This window comes from Pipistrellus hanaki (genome assembly GCF_964339955.1).
Source record: "Pipistrellus hanaki genome assembly, chromosome: 10".
Lineage (NCBI taxonomy): Eukaryota > Metazoa > Chordata > Mammalia > Chiroptera > Vespertilionidae > Pipistrellus > Pipistrellus hanaki.
Genome location: NC_140512.1, coordinates 16,231,309 through 16,258,179, shown reverse-complemented (window position 1 = coordinate 16,258,179; position 26,871 = coordinate 16,231,309). Strand labels below are relative to the sequence as shown.

Below are 26,871 nucleotides of genomic sequence, written 5' to 3'. Positions count from 1 at the left end.
TTGTTAGGCTTGGCATTCTTCTGTCAACAGCGGAAGGAGGAAGGGGTCCAGCCCCCTGCCAAGTTGCCAATACTCTTCCTTGTGTATGCCTTAACCCTCTGCTGAGCCCTGCACCTTCAGCACCGCTGTGGTCCAGGCCACAGGAAACAGGAAACGTGGTTTAGCGGACATCCTCTGAAGACTCGGTGAAGTAGCGGGGCTGTCCTGCTCCTGCTACACCAGAGAACGAAGCTTTGCATGATGTATGCGCCACCCACTCCACTAGGGACGGCCTCTCTGTGGTTGGTGTAGCCTTCGGTTCCTGCGGGCATGTGGATGTTTTTTCCGACCTCTTAGGAAACTACCTTTACCGGCGTTAAAAAGCAAGAGTACTTCAAGTTCCTTTGCCGAGCCTCTTGGGCAACACGGAAGGCTGAAAACCAACCCTAGGAACAGATGCCGGGTTAGAGTTTCACCGCCCAAAGGGTGGGCCCTGGAAGGTTCTGTTTGGAAAGAGGAAAGGGGCAACTCTGAGCAGCCCTGGGCCTGCGGCGGGAGCAGCGGCGTTCAGGTTCAAGCACACAGCAGAGCGGAGAGAGGACGGAACCGCGTATCTTCCTGAAGATGACAGACGCGAGCTCTGGCCTGGGGCCCAAACTTCTTATCCTTGAAAAACACATTTTACAGATTGCTGGCAAAAACAGCCAACCCGGAGTAAGCTGCCAGATCTATTTTTTTATTTCCTCCTACTCCTCTTGAAAAAAATACGAGGTAAAGATTTCCTAGGATGCTTCCTCCCTTATCTTCCCTGAAGGAGATGAGAGAAACTGGGAGAGCCTGGAGTTCCCACAGCGGTTTGCGGCCTCCGGAGAGCCCAGTGTCACACTTGAGGACCTTCAATAACAAGGACAGTATTTTCACTTCAGAAGCCTTCTTGGGTTTCTAATGCAATTCCTTCAAATCTGGCGTTTTCCTGAGGACATTTAAGGATTTATTTACAGACCTTCCATTTACTGTCGGAGAAGCTCAAGGGCAGAGGAATTCTGGACTGACATTTTGGGAGTGCTATGCTCAAAGGGAGATCAAGCAGAAAGATAAAGCGCTTTTGAAATGATAATGTGGAGTAATGGGGACGAGCATTGGTTTCATAGGCACCATTTCGCCACTTCCAATGTAAAGTGAAGCCCAGACATGCTGCTCTGTAGTGATTATATAATTAATATCCCAGGGACTGGCAATCCTCAGTTGTCCCTATAAAATTTTCATCTAGAAACCACCACTTACATTGGATCATCATAGAACAGGCTTCTGCAAAGTGGATTGTATTTTTTTATTTTTTTTTATTTTTTTATCATGTAAACTGGAAGTTACATTTCTGACTAGGGACTTGACATCAAACACATCAGCTATGACTGCATGATTTCTGTCACATATGCAAAAATAAAATTTCCCTAAAATCTGTGATCATTATAAACTAGAGGCCCGGTGCATGGAATTCTCCACTCCAGGGGTCCCTCAGCCCGGCCTGTGCCCTCTCACAGTCTGGGAGCTCTAGGGGGATGTCTGATTGATAGGGAGCGGGCCTAAGCCAGGATTCAGACATCCTTAGCACTGAGAGGCTCTTGCCACTGCCACTCCTGCTGCGCTCACCAGCTGTGAGCCCAGCTCAGGGCTTCTGGCTGAGGGGCGTTCCCCCTGTGGGAGTGCACTGACCACCAGGCAGCAGCTCCTGCATTGAGTATCAGCCCCTTGGTGGTCAGTGCATGTCATAGTGATCGGTCGTTTCACTGTTCAATCAATTTGCATATTAGCCTTTTATTATATAGGAGAGTAAAACCATACTCCAGTACTATCAAGTGAGTGTAAGGTACTGTAAGCATCCCAGCAGTCTCCTGTCACTACCCCCTGACCTGCTGACTCTTTGACTATTGACTGTTGACATATATTATGTCATCGCACTAACCATGAGGTAGGGAATGCCAATGTTGGCCCCTGAATTCAGCAGATGAGGAAAGAGGTTCATGAGTGCACAGTTAGCTGGAACCACTAAACAGGGACTTCCAGTGTGGGTTTTCTCTCTGCTCCTAAGTCCAGTCACTCTCCACTGTACCATAGCATCCCCTTGGAAGCACTGCTGGAGAGATGGCGGACATTGTGTATTTGCTTGTCTGACATCTCAGAGGACACTGCTTTAGAGGTATGCTAATGTAAGAAACATTCAAACCTGTAAAGAATTTTTGTGAGTTTATCTGAGCCCAACTGTGGACAATTGCTGGGAAACAGAATCTCAATGTATTGAGATAATGCTCCGGAGAATGGCAGGTTTACATCTTGTTTTATACATTACAACCAAAGGAAGAGACATAAGTGGGTTACATGAAATCCACTGGTGATAGCTTAGGGAGGTAGGAGAAAGCAAAGCCAGGAAACTTCTGGGATTGGATAAAAAGTAAAGAGATAGACACGTGCTTCTTTTACTTAAGTAGGTGCAGCATAGGTAACAGTCGACAATTAGCTGAATAACAATGAGGGGGCTCGTGGTCTCCGCAGAGGGGTGCCTATGCTCGGAGGGGTCCAGGAAAAGGAAAATGACTTTGACATTCCAACAGTATGTTATGGTAGATGCAAAAAGACAACAGGCTCAGTTAAGGTAAAGATTGACCTTTGTCAAGGAAGATACTGGCCTAGGTATGACTACCCATCATAAACTGCTTTTTAATTAAAAGTTTTCATTTCAGACCATCCTTTCTGATTTCTTTAGGTCTCTGGGTTTGCAAGGCTGCCATTCAGGCCTTCCCTGAGTTTGTCAGGTTCACATACGGCCTCTTTTTGTCTACATGTATATATATTCTATTTACAAGTGCCCCCCCCCTTTTTTTTATTGCTTTTTCTAAATCAAATGTCTTCCTATGTTTTTATGTGGAAATTGAGGTCTGCATGAAGTTATAAAAATTTTAATAATAAACCACACAGAATAATAGTACAAAGTGTATTACAATGTAAATGTAGCCTAACGCGCTGACACATTTACTTTGCAATCCTCTTATTTGTCTTTTCTAGAATTTAAATGAGACTCTTGGAACCAGATTTTAAAACAAACTAAAAACAGTCCTTAAAGAGCCTTAGCTAACACCTTTTTTGTTTCTCTCCTAAAGCTCCCAGCCAAGGTTTTCAAAATCATTCTCCTAACCTCAGAGGTTTGGGGAGTGGCCGGTGTTGGCTCCATAGTTAGTTCGCAAGAATGGAAACACTTAACACTTCATTGGAACGCTGTAAAAACATGTTGCAGGTCATTAAGTGAGACTGTTAAAAGGAATTGCTTGCTGCATTTGGGTAGTGGGATTAAGAAAAAATTTTTTTTTTGCAATTTTCACACTTTAAACAAATTGTGAGGGTAAGAAAAAAATTTTTTAAAATATGTTTTTATTGATTTCAGAGAAAGGAAAGAAGAAGAGAGATCGGAAAATCGATTGGCTACCTCTTGCACACCCTCTACTGAAATCTGAGCCTGCAACCTGGGCATGTACCCTGACTGGGAATCAAACCAGCGACCTCCTAGTGCATGGGAAGTCTCTCAACCAACTAAGCCACACTTGCTGGGCGAGGAGTAAGAAATTTTTATCTACCCTTCTAGATTCTTCTGGCTGGCCTAATAAGTCAACCATAGACAGAATAACAAGAGAAAGTAATTAAATGTAATTACACACATATGTCTAGGAACCCTCCACACCCAAGAGAGTCAGAGACCCCAATATCCAGAAAAGTAATATGAGGCATATACGGCATTCTGAGCCATGGAATGAGGTCAGGTGCCTGGGGCTTCAGAGGGGAGAAAGGTCATTCACAGGACAGTAAGAAGAGCGAATGTTCAGTAGTTAGAGGTTTGCCCTCTGCTAGAGATAGGTCATAAAAAGTTATTTCTGTTAATAACTATTATCATGGGCAAGGCCCCTCATTTAGATGCTTTAACAAAGAAGTAAAAGTTTCTCTTGGGCCCCCAGGGTCTCTACTGCCTTCATATTAAAATAATCTATGTGCCAAAGTAGCATATCTTGAGGAGCCTGTTCTGAACTCCTCCAGTATTAAAATAAATTACAAATGCACAGAATGAAATTAATTTTTTTTATTCATGGCACACTCTCATCATTAGTCTATGCACGGCCTCTTTTCTTTGTCATTTTTACATGCTAATGGACACCTACCGAAACCAGTGCCCAACCAAGAACTACACAGGTTACTTCTCTCTTAAATTTGCTGCTGGTCATTCTGTATCAGTGGGGTCTTCTCCATGTCCCCACCTGTTGCTGGTGGAAATGGAGCTCTTGGGATGCCACAGGAACAAGAATTTCCTGAGGCCCCTGCGGGAGAATGAAGGATCGTGCAAAGCTTTATTTCTGTGGAATTAAACCCCTGTGTTTCCAAGGTCCCATCTCCCTCCGTCTCACCATGGAAAAAGTCCCATGTTGTTTTCATCAGGACTAAGATCAAAGCCCTTGCCCAGAGCCTCCTTTCCATATTGAAGCACAGACCAGTGCAGCTAGCTTGGCTTGTGTTCCCAGCAGCAAGTCCATAGGCCATACTGATTCTAGAGCCACCTGGCTGAGTAGGGAGCATGGGAGAGTGCAAGGAAGCAGGAACCAAGCAAGAGAAATAAGAGAGAGAGAATTCCTTTGGCTGGGGATTATGTATTCCCAAATTTTCGTGCGGTTGCATTAGGGTGCACCCTCATAGACAAGCAACCCACCCCTATGTCATTCCAACATCAATGCACATGCACCCCTCTTCCTTCTCCTGGTGATTAAAAGATATATGCATCCCTGTGTTCAATGCAACAGCTAGAGTCCTGGTGCATGAAATCCGTGCACTGGGGAGTGTGTGGGTGGGGGTTATCCCTCAGCTCAGCCTGCGCCCTCTAGTAGTCTGGGACCCCTCAGGAGTTGTAGCAGTGTGGCACGCAGCAGGCAGCCAGGGAGAAGCCCAAATCGGGGCCAGATGCCACGCCGCTTGCCCTCATCCCAGCTCCCTGCACCTGCTGCCACGGCTTGGTAGTGCTGCCATGGCGTCCTGATGCTGTAGCAGTTGCGCTCACCCAGCCATGAGCCTAGCTTCTGGCTGAGTGGCGCTCCCTCTATGGGAGTGCACTGACCACTAGGGGACAGCTCCTGCATTGAGTGTATGCCCCTCTGGCCAGTGCACCTCATAGTGACTAGTCGCTCCATGGTAAAGGTCGCTTAAGCTTTTATTATATAGACTAGAGGCCCGGTGCAGAAAATTCATGCACTGGAGGGGTTGTCCCTCAGCTCAGCCTGCACATTCTCCAATCTGGAACCCTTCAGATATCTCTCTCACAATCTGGGACTGCTGGTTCCTTAAGACTCACCTGCCTGATCACCCCCTAACTGCTCCCGTTGGCCTGATTGATGTCTAACTGCTCCCTTGCCAACCTGATTGCCCCTAACTGCCCTCCTCTGCTGGCCCAGTCCCCCCATAACTGCCCTCCCCTGCCAGCCTCATGGCTCCCAACTCCCCTCCCCTGCCAGCCTGGTCTCCCCCAATTGCCTTCTCCTTCTGGCCTATCTTGCCCCCACCTGCCCCCCCCTGCTGGCCATCTTGTGATGACGTGAGGCCACCTAGGCCAGTGGTCGGCAAACCCATTAGTCAACAGAGCCAAATATCAACAGTACAGTACACTGGTTGAAATTTCTTTTGAGAGCCAAATTTTTCAAGGTCCATAAGTTTAGTACCTACGTTTTCTTTTTTATAACTTATTCAGATCTGGTTCTTTAATCCATTTGGATTAATTTTTGTACATGGGGACAAACTGTAGTCTAGTTTCATTATTTTGCATGTTGCTTTTCAATTTTCAAACTACCATTTATTGGAGAGGTTTTCTTTTCTCCATTTGTTTTTTGGCTCCTTTGTTGAAAATTATCTGCCCATATACATGTGGTTTTATCTTTGGGCTCTCAAATCTGTTCCATTGATCTGTGGGGTTTCCAGCCAGTACCATGTTGTTTTATCACTGCTCTGTAGAAAAATCTGAAGTCAGGTTGTGTGATATATATCCAGTTCTGTTCTTTTTTCTCAGGATCGCTTTGGCTGTTAAGGTCTTTTGTGGTTCTGATTTTGTTTTGTTTGTTCTATTTCTTTAAAAAAAAAAAAAAAAAGACATTGGGATTTTGATGGGACTGCATTAAATCTGTACATTGCTTTGGATAAGTAATATGGCCATTTTAATTATGTTGCTTTTTCTCATCTATGAACATAGAATATCTTCCAGGTCATACTTTTTCAATATCTTTTAATAATGCTTTGTTTTCAGTATCTGTCTTTCACATCCTTTGCTATATAATGTCTTAACATCTGTGTTATTCCTATTTTACAAGTTGTTTTGGCTGATTATTTGCATTTCCATATAAGTTTTAGAATCAGCTTGCCAATTTACAAAAAACAGGTTTTTTTTTAATTGAAATTGTGTGGAATCTATTGATCAATTTGAGAAGTGACATCTTAATACTGAATTTCCCAACTCATAAACATTGTACAACTCTCCATTTATATAGGTTTACCTTCTCAGCAGTTTTATAATTTTCAGGTTTGTACACTTTGTACAGGTTTGTCCATTTGTCAGATTTATCACTAAGTAATTATTTTTATATGCCATTTTACTATAAAAACAATTTATTTTATATATTGATCTTGTATACAGCATCTTTGCTAAATTAACGTATTGTAGCAGATATAAACTACCTATCTTTCCATTTCAAAGTATAGTTTCATTCTGTCACAACCTGATGGTCTTTGGTTATTTACCATACCCCATTAGTCTTCATCGTAATCCAAGGAAATCAAAATTCATCATCAGTTCTCCTGAGCCTATACTTTCTTGATGGCAAGATCAGTTCCAAATGGGTCATGCTTTTAATGATTGTATTTTTAGAGGAAAATATTTAATCTGATTCATCCACTGATTACCAGCCATCAGCCTCATTTTAGAAACAGGAGAAATACAGAATTTTAGGCTTCACTCTGGACCTAATGAACCAGAACTGCATTTTGACACATTCCTCAGATGGTTTATATGCATACTGAAGTCTGAGTAGCATTGCTTCCTATTGACAAAAATCATGCAGATCCTCTACTTCTGGATCAGAAACCCTAGCTTCGCCCATAACTACATAAAGGAGTTTTAAGCCATTTTTCTATGGGAAGAACATTATAGCTATTCTGACCATTGCTAGATTTCAAGAAAGAATAGATTTGTGTTTGTCTTTTTACACAATCTATTGATCTATTATCAGAATTGAGAAGGAAGCTATGTGACCCAAGTAGAGATCTAAGATACATTAATACTACTTTAATCACAATTTCATTCCCAAGAACCTGGGGAGTACTCTGGTTTTCCTTGTCTCTATTACACTTTATTCACCTTCATGACCACACTCTGTATCTTATTACCCCTCTGAATTCTTTCTGACCACCATCAGCCATCTCTTCAGTTCTCTCATTCTAATAATTCCCACCACACCTGTTCTTTGACTTTACCAGGGTTGCTGGTCAGTCTCCTTCCTCTCCCCCCATCTCTGTTTTCACCTTCTTCCCTACCTAGCTACTCCACTTTCATTCCAATATTGTCTATTTCCTTATCTACAAGTCCAACCACAGATCATTCTTTCAGGTTTCTCTGTTCCTATATTAATTGGCTTAACGACCTAAAAGTAAAAAGCAAAACTAACATATTCAGAAGAAAACAGAGATGCTTATCTTTATGACACAGGATTTCTCAAGATACAAAAAGTACAACAAATCCTGAAGATGAATAGGCAACACAGAATAGGAAAAAACCCAAATGGCCAATAAATACAGAGAAAGATCACCAACTTTGTAACAGAGAGCTACAAATTAAAAAAATATCACACCACCATTTCAAACCCATCAGATTGGCTATATGGTCCAATAATATTAAATATTGGCCAGGATATGGGGCAACAGAGACTCATATATTGTTGGTGGGAAACTCAATTGGTACAAGCTCTTTACTGAACGATTTTGTAATACTCAAGTTACAACTGAAATGTATCTCACATTCCAACAGTTCTACTTCTAGTTATGTTCTAAAAAAGCCTTCACAGATTCCCAAAATTATTGTTCCCAGTGCTATTTTAGTGAAAGGTGAGAAAAATCTAACTGTACCTCAGAAAGGAAAAAGCTGTAGCTGTGATGTTTTATTTCCTTAAAAAGATAAAACCAAAGCAAATCTGACATAATGAAAACAAAATGTTAATATTTGTTCAATCTACTGGTGGGGACTCAGTTATATATTATTGCTTATACTTATCTGAAATACTATATACATTTAAAAATTAAGTGTGACACAGAAAGCAATATTGTCCTTAACATTTACAGCAGGTTAGTAATTACTTTAAGTATCATTATCCAATGGACCTCAATTCACACAAACATTAGTACTGGTGCTATTTACAAATAATTCTTTGTAACCTACCACCGAGTAAAAGTTCCAAACTGTTTATTTCTTCCATTGCTGGAAATTATCCTATAAATTACTGAACCGTGTAATGTTGACTCAAAATCAGGGAGTAAAAAGGCAACAAAACAGACTCCTTTCTAGATCTATTGTAATCTCAATAGTTATTAACTTTTAATGTCCTTAACTTTAAGTATGTCCACCACAACAGACATATAAATACCAAGACATCCCAGGCTCTTAGGGGAAAATAAAGGGAGGCTCATGTAATCCTGAAGCTTGTCCGGCCTTTCTGTTCCCAACCACCCTTCCCATAGACTCCAGGTTAAGAGTCTCTCTGAGATGCTATCAAGTTAGCAATCATAGTAAACATTTATAAACAACCTACTTTTTTTCATCATTGTTCCTAAAGACTTCACATTTATTATCTCCCTTCATTCTTATACTCTTTCAGGTCAAAGGAGTTTACGTCTCTTAACTCACTTTATCCTTTTAATTACTTTAAGGTCCACGGCATTCTTATTCCCATTTTCCAGATAACCAAATTGAGGCATTCAGAGGGTAAGTAATTTGCCTAGTTAATTAGCTAGTACTTGGTGAAGCCAAGACTAAAATTCAGTTAGGCTTCAGGGCATGCACACTTAATCAAGAATTTTTGTGCCTAACTGACGGACAGTCAATTAGAAAAGGTTTCACTTTAAAGTTATAAACAAACATTTAAAAAATGAGATTGAAAGGAAAAAAAAAAAAGATAGACACAGGGTCTCCAAAGCATTTTTTATCTTTTATTCCTTGCCAAACATAAAACAAACAAACAAACAAACAAACAAACAAACAAAAAAAACACCCAAAAAACTACTGTGATCTTCTCTTGCTTTAAAAATTAATTTTATTTTGCATTGCTCATGCCTTTTAAGATGGTTTCTTTGTAATATAACAATCAGTGCACTCTTTCTTTTGACTTCTTTATTAAGTTGGTTGCATAAAAGATATATTCTCATACTGACAATTCTTGTCATGAATAAAATCAACAAAAATAAGGCAATAGCAAGACATGCTTCACAAATAAACAATCAAGTGGTAAGAATACAAAATCTGGCCTGTACAACAAACAGATTAGGAAGCAAAATGTGAATAAGTCCTAGATTCAAAATATACCTAAAGACACAAAAAGCACAATCTATGAAGATAAATAGGCAATACAAAATAGGGAAAACCTAAGTGGCCATTAAATATAAAGAAAGATCACCAACCTCAATCAGGGAAATACAAATTAAAAAACACCACAGATTCCTGGTTTATGATGCATAATTTCATTATCAACCATTTGTGAAATAAGAATGAACATTAAGAAATATGAAATCCAAATTGCATTTATTTTCACAATATCAATGCTAAATTCAATAAAACTTCATTGAATCTAAGTATTAAAGGTTTCGAAAATAAAAGGCAATCTTAATTTTTTTAACCCTATGAATAGGGTCTGCCAAAAAAGTAGATTATTTTATTCTACTTGCAAGGAGAATAGGTCTCAGCCTGCCGTTAAGTGGCATGAGCAACAAAGGACAACAAATATCACTAAGAGTAATGCCCATACATATCAAAATATCTAGTTGAACCATGTTCTTTCTGCTTATATAGCAAGTCTATTAAACAACCAGCATAATGGAAGCTAACATCTCATGAGACAGAATTACTAAATTAACATACATCTATTAGAAATTTTCAACCCCCACTCCCAAAACATTTTAGCACACCTGTTAAGTACTGCAGGTCATTTAGAAAAACAAATAAAACATACACCCAGTCTTTGCAATTAAAAATTTTCCATACATATAAACAATGTCCAGATATAAATTCTGAACTAAATGTTTTTTCTAAATATGATTTATGTAATCAAGGCTTTCTTAAACAAAGATAGGTCTTAGGTATATGATCTGTACAAACTGACAGTAGTGTATATTCCAAATAGATTTTTCTTCCTATTATGATATGACAATATAACTCTTTTCTGAGTGAAGATATATGTTAAGCTTAAGGTGTAAACACTCTGGAAGGCAAACAAGTTAGTGAGGAAATTAATGTTCATTTAAAAACGTGTATCATCTCATAATAGGCCCTGGATTTTCAAATTTACATGTACGAATACATTTACATCTTAAGTTTCTAGGAAAGGTACAGGCTTTGTGTAAAAAAGCAGCAAAATTTTAAACCCACCAATTTATTGAAAAAGCCATTACTTTTATTAGAAACACATAATGCTTCTCAAGATGTTGGCAACAGGTCGTAGTTTAGACGTATATTTTATACAGTGTACTTCTCCCTTAAATTATATTCCAGTAGGAGGTGGAATACCTCCTTGGGTATGAGAAGCAGAAGTATTTGATGGACTGTGTAAGTTGGTCTCCTTGTACACAAACCATGCATTTCCTCCCCAAAGTATCATATTCAGAAAGCCAAAGATCTAAGAAAGAGAAAAAGAAACATGAAGATTTAATGCCTACTTTTTTATGAATATTTTTATTCGTACCCATCATAGTTTTCCTTAAATACTTAACATTTCCAGGCAGTAAATCATTATTTCATATAAAGTTTTAACTAGTACATATGACATGGAGTAAAAAATACTTTATATTTAAATACCAAATTCAAATATATAATGACTTATTCCCAATGAAATAAAGCTAAATCTCTAAATTTGTAACATATAAAACCATGCCAAAAAAAAATCTATTTTTGCATGGTCACTATTATAAAAAATAGAATTAAATTTGAGAGCATAACTAAAACCCTCCTTTTGAATTTAAGCCTTGTGTGTTTTTTCCTACTTCCCTACTTTTTACCCCCTACTACCTACCATCTTTCCTATTCCAACAACTATAGGCAAGAGAAAAAAGGAGTCAGAAGAACTTTATTTCACATCTTACATTAGTCTCTAGTACAAATTTGATAAGAAGAAAGTCTCAAAGATGAATAAACTGAAGCTACCCCTATTTTCACGTTTTTTTCTAAATTTAAGAAATATATGTTCTTATATTTGTAAAAAGAATATGAAGAGTGGAATACTATCATATTACTAAAGACAAAGCTTTATAACTTTTTGTATATTTGCATACAAAAACATTTCTGAAACTATCCATTTCACAGATATTATCAATCAATGTAAGTGCAAAAAAGGTGACCTTTCGATTACAAAGTTATAAAGCAAAAATTTGGTCAAATTGCTTTCTAAGGCAGCGCTAACTTCACCCAACACTTTCTTAAAAAGACACGAGACCTCCCTAAACATAATATACTCCATATAACATTATATTTAATTATATATTTATCTGAATTTTGGTAAAATAGAGGATTAAAGAATATGTACATTTCTATAGACTTATTTTTTTTTAGGTTATTTATTAAACCAGAAAACTATTACTTTCATAGACTCAGAGTAAGTAACATTAGAGAACGAGTTTTATAAAGTCAGATCTGGTTCAAACCTTGGTTTGCCAACTTGGGTGAATAAAAGCTAAATTTTTTCCTAGATTATTGGATCATGTAAGATATGCGTGTAATGCCTTTAGTGTAACACTTGGCATATTGACTTAATAAATGTTAGTGACTATTATAAGTATCTATCAGGTAAAAGTCTTGCCTAGTCAATTTTAATGATAAAAAAGACTCAATTATGATCTTGTTAAAACCCATTTTCTAATTTTTCTAACAAACTTTTCTTTGTAGTTATAAAGATAAAGATTATATGGTAACCAGGATTCTGACAGTTTAATGAAAATAAAATCCAACACATCTAGAAATTATTAAAAGCTATTGTTAAATTACGAGGTAAGGTTTTTCAAATAAGTGAAATGAAATATTTTATAAATACTGCATACATACCACAGATACATTTAGGGATCCCATACCAGTCACAGAGCCAAAATGACACATCAATCCTTCAGAATGACAGGGTACAAGTTCTTTGACAATACTGTGACCGGTAGCTATTTTAATATCTGTAAGAGCTTTAGCCCAAGCTGAAGTGCTCACCAGCCACAAGAATGTGACAACAAGAGTAACAATAAAGTCCTAAAGTAAAAAGAAGTATGAATTAATAATGAACAGTTAATTTAAAAATACTAAATTTAAATCCATAATGAAGAAATTGAGATTACATCGAATCCCATGGTACTGAGAAATGGCCTTCATGATACACTTTATAGAAAAGGGTACAGTCAACATAATAAACATTGGTGTTTATTATTACTAGCCCAAAGCCTGAGCCACGACACTAAACAAGACTCAATCATTTCTTTAGGAGTGAAAGGTATTTACACTAGAAATCAAGGTTTTAAATAACCCTTACCACAAGCATACCTAAGCCACTCACTCCCAGGACAGCCTACTTCCCAATAGCACCTTTCTTTCCAGCTACCTCTGTCTGGCATTGCACCTTAAAAATCCCCCTCCCCCCCCCCCCCCGCCATGGAGACCTACAATCTGATTTCATCACTTGTTTATTCTCTCTCAATTTCACTTATGCTCTAATTTCCTTCAATTTATATTCTAAAATCCTTTCATATAATCCTTTGCATATACTCTTTAACTCCCTTACCATTCCTTCTTCTGATTAATCAGATTGTTCTGGCAAAACTAACTTTAGTTAACTCTAATTCTCCATGGTATGCAAAATCAAATGGTGAAAAGCACATATCAGGAAGACTAGTCTTTTTAAATTCATGATCATGAAATTTTAAGAATGCTCATTATAATAATAAAAGAATAAGAAAAAAATTTCTCTGAAAATAACTTATCCTAGTAGTTTTCTACTAAAGTCTTTGCTAGTTATTATATTTCTAAAATCAGAACTGAAGTTTTTAATATTTTGGATAGTTTTTTCTCCAAGTAATAACATGAAGAAAGGAAAAGAAACATCTACTCTTACTCAATCCTTTCTGATGGGAAACTAAAATTTGTCAGTATTGTTATAAAGATTTAAATAACACTTTAAAAAATATGCATTTGTATAATATAAAGTATAAGTCCCACTTTGTTTAGTCTTCCTTTAAGTTAAAGACCAAAGTAGGAGTAACATAAAATTTATATCTTTTATGTTATGTATTAGGGTATACTCAAGGCTATGAGTTTGTACACAACTGCAGCAAAACTCCAAGCTCAGTAATGGATTCTGGAGCTTATTCCAGAAGTGTTTTGTTTTAAAAATGAATCTGATTAGTTTCTAATTACTTTTGCCAGCCAGCTCTTAGTTATTTAGGATAAACACCAGTGACCACTTACAAGATACAGAAATTATGTTACATATAGCTTTTCCAATTGGTCAAAATACATTGAATAAATATCTTGTGATTAGAGAACCCAAAACAATGACTAACTTTACAAACATGAAGGTATTTACATTTTGTATTTGAGCTTTCTACTGTTACTGATCCTTTTAAAAAATGTAGATCAAAGAGAAAAGGACAGAAACTTTATAGCTTAAAGTTTTGCACTGAAGGAGTTCCTTTTTGCTGCTGTACCTTTTGCTGCAGGTAGACATTTCCTAAACCTTTGCTAGAAATACAATGACTTTTGAAGAACTGGAAGTAGTATGTATGAGATTATCACATGTTTAAAAAGTAATATCTGGGCTCAAGTTCACAGCTTTAACCAATATATATATATATATATATATATATATATATATATATATATATATATATATATATATATCTCAATTCCTCTTAATTTTTAGTTTTCCCCTCCAAATTTCTAATTAAACAACAAGCTGTTTTTCCCCTTTCATGATTATGTTCTTTACCTCTACTTTGCTGATGCCCTGACATGACATTCTTATACTTCAAAAACTTTTCTGAAAATGATGCACAGAGTAACCCTAGGGTGAGGAGAAAATGTGGGTCTCTGAAGATAGATTTTGTCCTGCTCAGGATTCTAGTTAAGATGATGCACCATGCATGCCTGGAGTTCTGCAGCCCTGGTCCTACCAATAATCAGGATATGATTCATAAGAGATTTTTAGGATCTTGGATACCCTATATTTGTTTGGTTTTATTTTATGGTATTTCTGATTTTCCACATGGCCTAGAAACCTTAAACTCCTGCTACTTAACACAAAAAAAGTAGTACATTTACTTAAAAAGGAAGCTTTAATGGACTTAATGTCATAATTGAAATGTTCCTAGAAATACCTTAGCAGAGGATTGCTAAAATAAAAGAATTTCATCATTAACAGACAGTACTTTAAAATAAAAAACTAATGTCATATTTGGCTATACTTAAAAATTTGGGTATCTCAAGAAAACTTTTTAATATTTCTATGTTTAAATTAAAAGTAGAATTCAAAATTTAATTTAGAAGCTGGACTTTTACTACAAAAAGCATCTATTATATGCAATATCAACAAAAAAAACCACTAAGGAATTCATTCTGAATTCTCTCTCTACATGACCACTAATTGATCATGACGTAAAAAGTTACTTTTAACTTTCTGACTGATGCAACTCGATCAGTTTCATTAGCCAGAAAAGCCTTTCACAAAAGAACCAGATTTGGCCCAGCTGGCATGGTTCAGAGACTGAGTGCTGACCTATGAACCAGGTCGTGGTTGGTTCCCTGGTCAAGGCATACATGAGTTGCAGGCTTGGTCCTCAGTGTGGGGCATCCCAAGAGGCAGCTGATCAGTGATTCGCTCTCATCATTGATGTTTCTATCTCTCTCACTCTCCCCCTTCCTCTCTGAAATCAATAAACATTTAAAAAAAGAAAAAATTAGATCTACATGTTGCTTTTAAAAGTGTGGTCACTTTAAAGTTTATTAAACAAAATATGAGAAATGAAAGGCTCACTGCTAAATTTAACTTAAAAATTTGTTGGGATAATGACAACATGGCAAGAATTTTTATGTCTTCATTTAAATACAAGTAATAAGGAATTTTAACAAAATACATCTAATCATCATAGTTTTATAGCTCCCTCATATGTAATTTCTGTTAAACATTACAAATAGTTTATGGAAAGCACCTAACAATAAAGAAATGTTTTATAAAAATGTCAAGTTTAAGAATCTCTTCTATATATAAAAAATGAAATAAACATGGATGATAAAAAATTGTTTTATTCCTTACTTACCATTTGCATTCTTATGATCCAGGCAGCAAAAATTAAAAATAAGTAAATAAATAAAACCTGTTATCTTATTTCATAATTTCTTCATATTTAAATACCTTCTCTTTAAAGTAAATTCATAAATAATTAGCATGTCAGTATTTTCTCAAGATATAAAAGACCAGTATCACAAAAAACACCTCTGGTTTTCTCCCTTCAAGTCAGTAACACTAATACTGCCTTTGTACTTATTTTTCTGTAGTGGAGGTCAAGCTTAAACACATGGCTTATCTCTGAATCTGTCACCAATGATTCAGGTCAGATTCTACTAATAAATATTAGAGATTATTGCTATTCTTTAGCTCAGCAGACTTAATTCAAAAATGGTGCTAGGACTTCAAATTCAAATCTTTTGTTGCCATCTAACATTTCAAAATTAACTCATGAATGCTACTAATGCTGAATTCTATAATTTTCATAGAATTATCTGCATCAGGTTTTAACTTAAGGAATTTAGACCAGGAGTCAGCAAATATTTTCTTAAAAAAGGCAAGGCAGTAAATCTTTTTTTTTTTTTTTTATCTCTGTTTCAAGTATTTAACTCTGCCACTGTAGCATGAAAGCAGTCATAGATAATATGTAAATGATTGAGTGTGGCTGTGTTAAAAAAAAAAGAAACTTTATTAAAACAAAAAACAGTGAATGAGATTTGGCTTGTGGGCTATAGTTTGCTAATTTCTTGACTATTAACCTCAAGATCATATTGTGGAGGCATAAAGGGGGTCTTTAAGAAGAGAGAAAAAAGGTAAGAAGTAGGACCACAGTTTTGAAACTACTAGTATGGTCAGCAGTTATACTTAATTTCTCTGCTACTTGCAACCTAAGATGCTCTATTACATATTGAAGTTTTCCCAGGTTAAAACAGAATAAGAAGCAAACCTCAGCTCTCCCTTAGAGTACAGAAAAAGTGCTTCAAATACCCTAAAAGAATTGGCTTAAACATGACAAAAGGAGAAAACCTCACAAGCAGAGGTCAAAATATGTTGAACTGGCACATGCCAAGAATTTTTATTTAAAGTGTAAGTAAGTCTATTTCACTGCAAATATAATATATATTTATCATATACAAATTATTTTTGTATAAAAGGAAGGTGATTACTTACAATCATGGGAAGTTTTCGACCATCCCGATATAGGTTTGTGTAACCAACATAGAGCAGAAGAGCAGCAATGCAGTACAGGAAGACAAAGACTGCAAATGTAACATAGAATTGTGCAGAAGAAGCGTAATCTCCAACAAGGACAAACTTGTTCCAACCTACATCACATGTATTTCCTGGAGGAGCCTGAAATGATGCCTCATTCAACCTATTAATAAAAGGCTCCAATAAATTATCTGGACTCCACCAACAGAGACAAAAATACATAGGCAGAATATTAAAATGACATTAAAAAATATCCCCAAAATATAGGGTAAGGCAAAATAGGTTTACAGTTGTTTGCATGGAAAAAATACAATTAATAAATAATAATACAAGACAAAACTCTATGTTTTATGTACTCATAACTGTAAACCCACTTTGCTCTATCCTGTAAATTAAAAACATTTTCCTTTTAAAATAAAAGGAAAAATTCAAATATTAAAATAAATTAAGATTTTCATAATATATACATGAATTATACATTATATCTTGATTCGTGAAAAATTTAATACAGACTTAATTTAAACATTTACAAATCCAGATACTATCTTCTGCATTAAAACTGTAACAGAGTAAGAGGGCTTATACAAAACAGTTTATAATTTGAGACATAATATTTCATTCTAAGAAAGAGTCTGTGTGACTGGGACCAGGAGAGCCAAATATAATAATTCACATTTTAATTCTGGATTTAATTACCTGCCAACTTCACCTTGTTTTTAATTTTCCCTATCCATAATTCACAAGAGTACTTATCACTAAAGATGCAGAAAGAGTTCCTTGTACAGCAAATTTATAAGAGAAGAGTTGGGAGATGAAGAGGCAATGATACCAAGCACTTGCTATAAATGACAGATCTTTAATGTAAGATTTCATTTAACCATCAAAATGAACTTAATAGGTAGTATTTTCAATATACTGAACAGAAAAACTGAGTCCTAGAGAGTTCAGTAAGTAGGATCTTCAAACTACGGCCCCGCGGGCCACATGCAGCCCGCAGAGGAGTCTGATCCAGCCCGCCAGGTTTTTTGGGCAGTGAGCGCAGCCGAGGTGTTACAGTAGGAATTAGTAGTTCATATAGTCCGGCCCTCCAGCTCTCTGAGGGACTGTGATCTGGCCCCCACTTTAAAAAGCTTGAGGACCCCTGAGTTAGAATAAGTGAAAGGAGCTTCACACTATGGCTTAAACATGGACACATTCAATAAACTTTTCAATGAATATTAAAGTCATATAGAAGAATTCACAACATATTCATTTTGGCCCTGGTCTGTTTGGCTCAGTGGTTAGAGCACTGGCCCGCAGACTGAAGGGTTGCAGGTTCAATTCCAATCAAGGGCACATATCTCGATTGAAGACTTGAACCCTGGCCCTGGCTGGGGCTAGTACAGGAGGCAACCAATTGATGTGTCTCTCTCACATTGACATTTCTCTTTCTTTTGCTCCTCCCTTCCACTCTCTCTAAAAATCAAAGGAAAAATATCCTCGGGTGAGGATTAACAACAACAAAAAAATTCATTTTAATTTGAGAGTAAGAAAATGAAGTTTATGATAGGATAGGTACTCCGTAGAAGCTGATTTCACATAAATCCATGTCCTAAAATTATATAAAGAACACTATTATTTAGTAATGGCAAACACATAAGAAATTAGAATTTTTTTCCCCTAAGTTGTGTTTGCTTCCACATCATGACTTCTCACACTATGGTCATGGAGCAATCTCTTTTTTATTAAATTTTTAATCCACTGTGGGATGATAGAATACAAATGTCAAGGCAATGTCATATAATAGTTTCTAAATGCTTACTCCCATTTTCTATAATTTATTTCACTAGACTATGGAAACAGTTGGCAGACAGACATTGGTCTATGTACCACAGTTTGAGTAGCAATGACCACTATTTACAATGAGGATGCAATTCAAAAATTTTTATCTCCTAAGATTAATAAATTGCTGGAAATCTTAATGGGTCAATATGAAAGTAAAAAGAGTTGTTAAACCAGGGGTCTTCAAACTACGGCCCTCGGGCCACATGCGGCCCGCAGAGGAGTCTGATCCTGCCCGCCAGGTTTTTTGGGCAGTGAGCGCAGCCGAGGTGTTACAGTAGGAATTAGTAGTTCATATAGTCCGGCCCTCCAGCTCTCTGAGGGACAGTGATCTGGCCCCCACTTTAAAAAGTTTGAGGACCCCTGTGTTAAACCATAAAAACAAATAAATAGCTCACCTGAATGGATAACCAAAAGTAGCCGTAATGGTTTTATTCTCAGGAACTTTAGGAGGACAATTCACTAGAATTTCTGTTTTGCCTTTAAAACCTCCACAGGTGGCAAAAGCAAAGATAGAAGCAACCTACATAAAGTAAGACAAAATTAAAAAAAAAAAAAAAAAAAAAAAAAGAGAGAGGGAGAAGAAAAGCATTACTATACCCAAAATATGGCTCATTAAAACCTTACATTATTATTAAAAACCTGCTTACTAACATCACAGAAATATATAACACCAGTGGCCCGGTGCACAAAATTCATGCATATTAAAAGGGAATTAATTAGAGGAAACATTTTAATATTGCTATTTGCCCTTTCTCTATAATAGAAGTATCAGAGATGAAAGAAAATTAGTAAAATGCATATGAAAATCTCCCTCCTGTCAGAGTCTGGGCGTGCCTTGGGTCCCAGAGTTAAGTCCCCGCCTAGCCATGTGTGCCTCAAAATTTCGTGCAACCCTGACTCAGCCTCAGGTCCCCTGGCCCAGTGCCAGATGGGGGTCGCAGACTCAGATTCTCCATCAAGCCCCATGGGGGGTGGGCGAGGCATGGCTTCAGGTCCCCCAGCCTAGCCTCAAGACCCCCAGCATGGCACTGGGGCGGCGGGTGGGGAAGGTGTTGGGGGGGCGCATAGCCTCAGGTCCCCCAGTCCCGGCATGAGGGCGTGATGACCATTTGCTATTAGCTCTTTATTATATAGGATTATAGACAATACAAAATTTCTTAACTATAAATTTAAACATAGATGGTGAAAAACATTAAAATATTTACTGCACCCTGGCTGAGTGGCTCAGTTAATTGGAACATCATCCTGTACACCAAAAGGCTGCAGTTTGATTCCCAGTTAGGGAACATACATAGGTTGTGGATTCAATTCCTGATTGGGGCATGTATGGGAGGCAACTGATCAATGCTTTTCCTTCACATTGATGTTTTTCTCTCTCAAAATCAATTTAAAAATATCCTTGGGTGAGGATTAAAAAAATAAAAAATAAATTACTTGCAACTCTCAATAAGTATTTTATTTTCTCCTGAATATACACAGAAATTTGTATACCAAGCCACATATAAATTCACTTATTCCAGGGGTAACCATTAAATATGAATATAAAATTTAGAGGAAGTCTTATTTATTAGTATAAAAATGAAAAGGGGTGAACTGGAGGTATTTTTACTTGGAGCCCACAGGTAACTGTAAAGTCAAGAGATTGTATGCAAAGAAGTGATGTTATTTCCTGAGCTTATAAGACCTCATTGTGGATATTCTAGGTCTCAAAAAGTACTTGGAAATCTGTTTTCCTGATCATGCCAAAAAAAAAAAGTAATACTACTCTTGCAAAGGAAAAATTGGAAGCATCTAAACATTGACAGGGTACCAAATAAATTAGAGTTCATTCAAACTGCAACATTATGTGGTCATTAAAATGTTAGGAAATATTTAATTATATAGAAAAATGATCATTACATACAAAGTTTGTAAAAACAATACAATACTTTTTGTATGTGTCTACATCTATGTATTCACACACAACAAAAAATAAACAGGTTATATATTAAAATTTTAACAGTAGTCACTTCTGAACAAAAGATAATTTCTAGAGACTCAAAGCAGCAGGACCTCTATCTCCACTGCTGGCTTCACAGCTGCTATGCATCCTAGAGCCACAAAAGTTTATTCTTCTCTAGTCAGGCTTCTGGCTGAGAATATAGCCCAGCCAACACCTGGATTTCAATTTATGAAGGCTTTGAGCAGAGAAACCAGATGTTGAGGGCACTTCTAATCTGAAACCACCATAATCCAAGTATAAAACTTATGATTCCCTGGACCCCTGTCATCGCCATTTCAGCTGCAGATACATTGCAGCTGCTGGCATGCCTGTACAACAACTTGCATGACATGGTTGGAGTTGAGCCTCACAGTCAACTAGCTGAGGGTTGATCATACACATAAACAGGCCAACAGTAATCAAGACCAAATTACAACAGGAGAGTTCATATAATAGATAAAAGGAACATTCCTGGAGTACTCAGCTCAGGAGATCAAGGAGACTGCACCACTGGGTCCCTCAGGTGCAGATGGCCACCCCACAAAGAATGGGAGGCATAGCAAGTCTACCTAATACATAGAAACAAACACAAAGAGACAGCTAGCTAAAATTCGTGCACGGGGTGGGGGTGGGGGTGCCCCTCAGCCCAGCCTGCATCCTCTCCAATCTAGAGGGATGTCTGACTGGATCGGGCCTAAACAGGGCAGTCAGACATCCTCACAATCCAGGACTGCTGGCTCCCAACTGCTCACCTGCCTGCCTTCCTGATTGCCCCTAACCACTTCTGCCTGCCAGCCTGATCACCCTCTAACTACTCCCCTGCCAGCCTGATTATGCCTAACTGCTCCCCTGCCAGCCTGTTTGCTCCTAACTGCCCCCCCCCCTGCAGGTCTGGTCACCCTTAACTGCCCTCCCCTGCAGACCTAGTCACCCCCATATGCCCTCCTCTGCAAGCCTGGCAACCCCTAACTGCCCTCCCCTGAAGGCTTGATCGCCTTCAACTCCCCTCCCTTGCAGACCTGATCGCCCACAACTGCCTTCCCTTGCAGACCTGGTCCCTCCCAACTGCCCTTCCCTGCTGGGAATGTGCCTGCAACAAGATACATGCCCTTGACCAGAATCAAACTTGGGACCTTTCAGTTCGCAGGCTGATGCTCTATCCACTGAGCCAAACAAGTTAGGGCTAGTATATAGATTTAAGAGAAACTCTTACTCATGTGTACTACAGGACATGCATAAAAATGTTCATAGTGATACTGTTTATAATGTCAAAATATGGGAAGACAGGAAGCAACAGGAAAATGGGTAAAATATAGTAGTGTATATTTACAATGGAAAGTTATATAGCAACTAGAGTCCCTGTGCACAGATTCGTGCACTGATGGGGGGTCTGGCCTGCAAGCATCAGCCTGCTGTGGGAGCGAGCAATACTCATCCCGATCAGCCGAGCCGTGCTCCCACTGTGGGAGTACACGGACTATCAGGGAACAGCTCCGGCGTTGAGTGTCAGCCCCGTGGTGGTCAGTGCTTATCATAGTGACTGGTCGACTGGTCATTCTGCTATTTGGTCACTGGGCTTTTATATGTAAATATGAAGACAAACTATAGCTGCTTGTGTCAACATGGATGCATCATAGAAACCTAATGCTTAAGGAAAAAAGACTGTCTAAGACTACACAGAGGATGCTATTTCTTTAAAAACTCTGTTTACTTGTCCTCATCATTCCTGCCACTACTTTTGTTCAGGCCCTCACCATTTTCCTCTGGGATTAACCCAATACTCTTCCTCCCGTTTCTAATCTCATTCCCATCACCATTCATCTATTATAGCTGGGGTGGGGAACGTCCCACCCAAGGCTATATAAGGTCCACAAAATCATTTGGCCTGGCCTTGCCAAGGCATTAGGGGTGAGTTAATTAAATGTTTGACCAAATATAGCAGGCTAATTTTTAAGTTGATAAATCTGTATGGCCTGAAAATTATGCTATAAATATCCAAATAGCTCTTGGGGGGGAAAAAAAAGTTTCCCCATTCTTATTCTATAGTGTGGGCTCTAAAGCTGCAGTGTTTAGTAAATAGGTAGATAAGCCACATGCAGCTACTGAGCACCTTAAAAATAGCTAGTCTGAACTGAGATGGCTATAAATGTAAAATATACAATGAATTATAAAAATTTAGCAGAAGAAATGCAAAATGTCTCATCAATACTGTTTATATTAATTACTGTTTGAAGCAATATTTGGATACATTGGGTTAAGTAAAATATATTATTAAAATAAATCTCACCTGTTTCTTTTCATTTTTTAGTGTAGCTAGTAGAACACTTAAAATTACTATGTTGCTTGAATTTATATTTGCATTGCTTTTTTTGGGGGGGGGGTAAGAGGTGTTTCTATTGGATAGAGATACTTTAGTCACACTGATCTGAAGTAAAAATCTGGTCATGTCACTCCCTTTTAAAGAGATTTCCTCAAAGACTTTCCAGACATAAATTTATGAAAAGAAAGAAAGAAAGAAACAAACAAAAACCCAACTTCTTAATTTGGAATGAGAAGCATGGCTGAGGTAGCCTCAACTTCATCTTTCTATATTTATGTGCACTACACTCCCAGCCAGGTACTAGGACTATCACATTATACTAGTACTTACTATTCCTGAAATGCACCATGTATTTATGTCTTGGATGTACATGTTTCTTCTGCCAGGAATTGCCTCCCAAACCTCATTCTGTAGAAGTTCATCCTTTACTTAAAACCTTACCCAATTCTTAGTGGTGGAACTATTCTGACTCCTAGGCAGCCATAGACTGGGTCATTAACTCTACCATTAATGTTTTTCTTGTGTATCTTGCCTTGTAAAATAAAAACAAGCCCAACACAAAAACAATAAAAACTAGTTTCCCACATAATACAAAAATCAGTGAATAAATGGATACTGTACTATAGCATACTGCTTTTTTTATCCTCCAGTATTTAAAATTTTTTAAAAATGTTAACATTATCCTCTTCACGTTCAGATGTATTCTAATTGCTAAATTTCTCCTCTCTATTCCCATTGCAATTAATGTTAGGTCCTCATTATTTCTCAAGCAATAGGTTTCCTCTCATTTCTGACCTTTTCAATCCCCTATACCACTAACAAAATTAAGGTTTTTAAAAGGCAAATCTAATCATATCATTCACTTGTTTAAAAGTGAGTGAGACCCTACCTATGGCAGGAATCCTGGGTTTAAAAAAGCTAAGCTTCTTTAATGAAAAGCTCAACGCAGGAGCTGCCCCCTGGTGGTCAGTGCGCTTCCACCTGGGGAGCATCGCTCAGCCAGAAGCCAGGCTCACTGCTGGTGAGCACAGCAGCGGTGGCTGGCGAGAGCTTCTCCTGCTTCCCCATCAGCTAAGGATGTCCGACTGCCCGCTAGGGCCCGCTCCCTGAGGGCTCCAGGACTGCGAGAGAGCGGAGGCTGGGCTGCGGAGCTCACCCCACCCCAGTGCACCAATTTCCTGCACCCAGCCTCTGAACACAAACTCAAATACTTGCTGAATAAACATTCACTACACCAGCGTTTTTCAACCGCTGTTCCGCGGCACATGTTGCCTGGTGTGCCGTAGGTGCAGACAAGACAAGAATTTTATAATTTTTCACTATTTTGTTTACTTAATATTTCATAATAAAGTAATTATAAAATACTTTCTTTGTGTTTATTTGATTCCTATTCAAGAGAATTACTTTATATATAGTCAATATAGGCACAGAGTTAAATTTTTTAACATTTTCTAATGGTGGTGTGCCTCGTGATTTTTTTCATGAAACAAGTGTGCCTTTGCCCAAAAAAGGTTGAAAAACACTGCACTAAACCATTAACAAGGAATAATCTTTTCATAAAAAGTTCTATGTAGTAATAAGTTGTTCAAACAATAGTATTTCCTTAAAAAGCTCTAAAAGGATAGTAAAAATATATTGGCTACAAATATTTATCAACTTATTGCTGTTCTGAAATACTAAAAAAGTTAAGTACATCTTTTTTTTTTTTTTTTAAATAGACCAATCATATAAAGCACAAAATACAAACTACCTCTTTGTGTAAGTAAAAAATTTAAATTTAATTGTAATCCTTAACGAGATTAAATCTACTAGGTATAAGACTTTTTCCAAAACCTTTATATTTTATTAGCTTAATTGTGATTTTTCACCTGCAATTTAAATTTTTTACATATTCAATTAATAATTTTCTTTATATTTAAATCTGGACCTTGATTTACAGGACCCTAAATATATACATCTATGTGTCTTTGAAATAGGTATTTGTGTGAAACCAGCAGGGTTTCAGTTTTTAGAAAGCACCCAATGAAACTGGGGGAAAGGGAGGGCACCGGGTGTAAGTAGGAAATCAAGTGGAGTGCCCATTAGAGAATGGGAGTGTCTCTGTGTTACTTTAAAAAAAACATCCTAGGTAGGTTCCTTAAAACAGGAAATCGAAAGTCCTGCCTCTTGACTACTGTAGCACTAACACACAGGGTTAGAGAGTTTGGTGTAAATTTTGCTCGCTATAAAAAACAACTTGCCTGCACACGCTGGCCAGATGCCAGCCGCCTATGAACGTTCGCCTGAATACCAGCACTGAAATATGTACTAGGCCATGGAGTGTGCAGAAGCTCTGCGGTGCCTGGCGTATCCACCAACGCCCCCAAGCGACTTGGTCACTGTCAAGGTCGGATTAAATCAGCCCCCTTTGATGTTACTAACTGGGTATTCCCAGGAAAGGAGTAAAAAGCGGACCGCAGGCTGCTGCTGCTGCTGCTGCTTGGAAATAACTTAAACGTGATGGCGATTCCTAGCATGTGTTTCACAGCGAAGCGAGACGCGTTTAAGGTTAAAAGCCCTTCCCACCCCCGCCCCGCACGTCTCCCGCTACCATCCGGATCCGCCAAGCTTCCCGGACCCAGTTTATTTTTTAACCATTTTTTAACTTGGAGCCAAGCTTAGGAACAAGGTAAGTGAGTGTTCGTCAAGTTCGTTCGACCGGGCACGACTAGCTTTCGAGGGAGAGGGAGAGGGAGCGGCCTCGGGTCAGCACCGGGCCGGAAAGCACGGCCGGGCCCGGCCCTGGCACCGGAGGCGGAGGCGGAGGCGGGGGCAGCGCCGGCCGGGGCCACGGCCGCCCGTCCGCCCGCCGGGTTTCGGTTAGACCTCAGCAGGAAGCTTTCCCTTCCCTCGCGGTAAAGAGGGAAACACTTCCACGGGGGCACCCAGAGGTGAGCGTCCGTGCGGGAGGGCGGCTCCGCCCCGGACCCGCGCGGGCCCAGGCCGCGGCCTCGCGGGCCCTCCCCGCCCATCCCGCCCCGGCCCGGGAGGGGCCGCACCCCGGGGCCAGCGCGAGCCGGGCCGCGCCCCCACTCGCGGGGCTGCCTGCTCCTCGCCGAGGGCGCCGGCCGGGCCGGAGAAGGGGCCGCGGGGGCCGGAGCGGGGGCGGGCGCGGCGGCGCGGTTCCCGGCCCGGCGGCGCGGGCTGCACTTACCCACTCGAGGACCTTGATGAAGCCGAGGGGCTCCTTGAGCGGGTTGAGGTTGAGCTGGAAGTTGGACATCCTCTGAGGGAAGGAGGGAGAGACAATCAGGACGGCTGGGCGGAGGAGGAGAAGGAGGAGGAGGACCGACAAGACCCAGCAGTCCGGCGGCGAGGAAGGGCAGGAGGGGCGGACTCCGGGAGGCGGGCCCGGAGGCCGCGGGGTGGGCCCGGGAGGCCGCGGGGCGGGGCGGGGCGGGGCGGCGGCGGCGGTTGAGCCGCTTCCCTGGGCGCTGGGGCGGAGACTGAGAGGAGCGGTGGCGGAAGGTGAAGGGTGGAACGGGGCTGGGGAGGGGAGGAGCCTCCCCGGGCCGCACCTGGCCGAGCCGGCTGATCCGCTGGCGGACTAAGTAGATGTTGGACGCCATGCTGTGTGCGCCGCGCCCCCTTCCCCCCCGAAGTCCGGGCCCCCACGCCCCGTCCCGCGCGCCGGCTCCTCCGGCGCATGCGCGCGCCTGTCCCCGCGCCTGCGCAGTGAGGGCCGCCGCCCTGCGCCGAGGGCTCCGGGTGGGTTCGTTGAGCTCTCGCACCTCGCACAGCGACCGACCGTCTTTCACCCGCTTCTCTTCACAAGTTCCCAACTTTTTGATGGATTTATAAGACACTGATAGAGAGGAAGCCGCGTTTCAAGGCGGGTGGCTCAGAGGCCCTTTACAAAAAACGGTGGAGAGTTTATTGCAGAACAACGGATTTGGGGCGACCGTGATATGTAGGTATCTCAGAAGCATATTCAC

General features: G+C 39.4%; 1 protein-coding gene across 1 annotated transcript; it reads right to left on the bottom strand.

Moving 5' to 3' along the window:
• Nucleotides 1-9,229: 9,229 nt before the first annotated feature.
• On the bottom strand, nt 9,230-26,379 carry SYPL1 (synaptophysin like 1). The gene is made up of 5 exons (XM_084897866.1): nt 26,091-26,379; nt 18,992-19,116; nt 16,731-16,935; nt 12,347-12,535; nt 9,230-10,928 (listed from the first exon to the last, which is right to left on the bottom strand). Exons 1-5 carry the CDS (start codon nt 26,157-26,159, stop codon nt 10,794-10,796), a joined length of 723 nt encoding a protein of 240 aa, XP_084753992.1. The 5' UTR covers nt 26,160-26,379; the 3' UTR covers nt 9,230-10,793.
• Nucleotides 26,380-26,871: the final 492 nt, after the last annotated feature.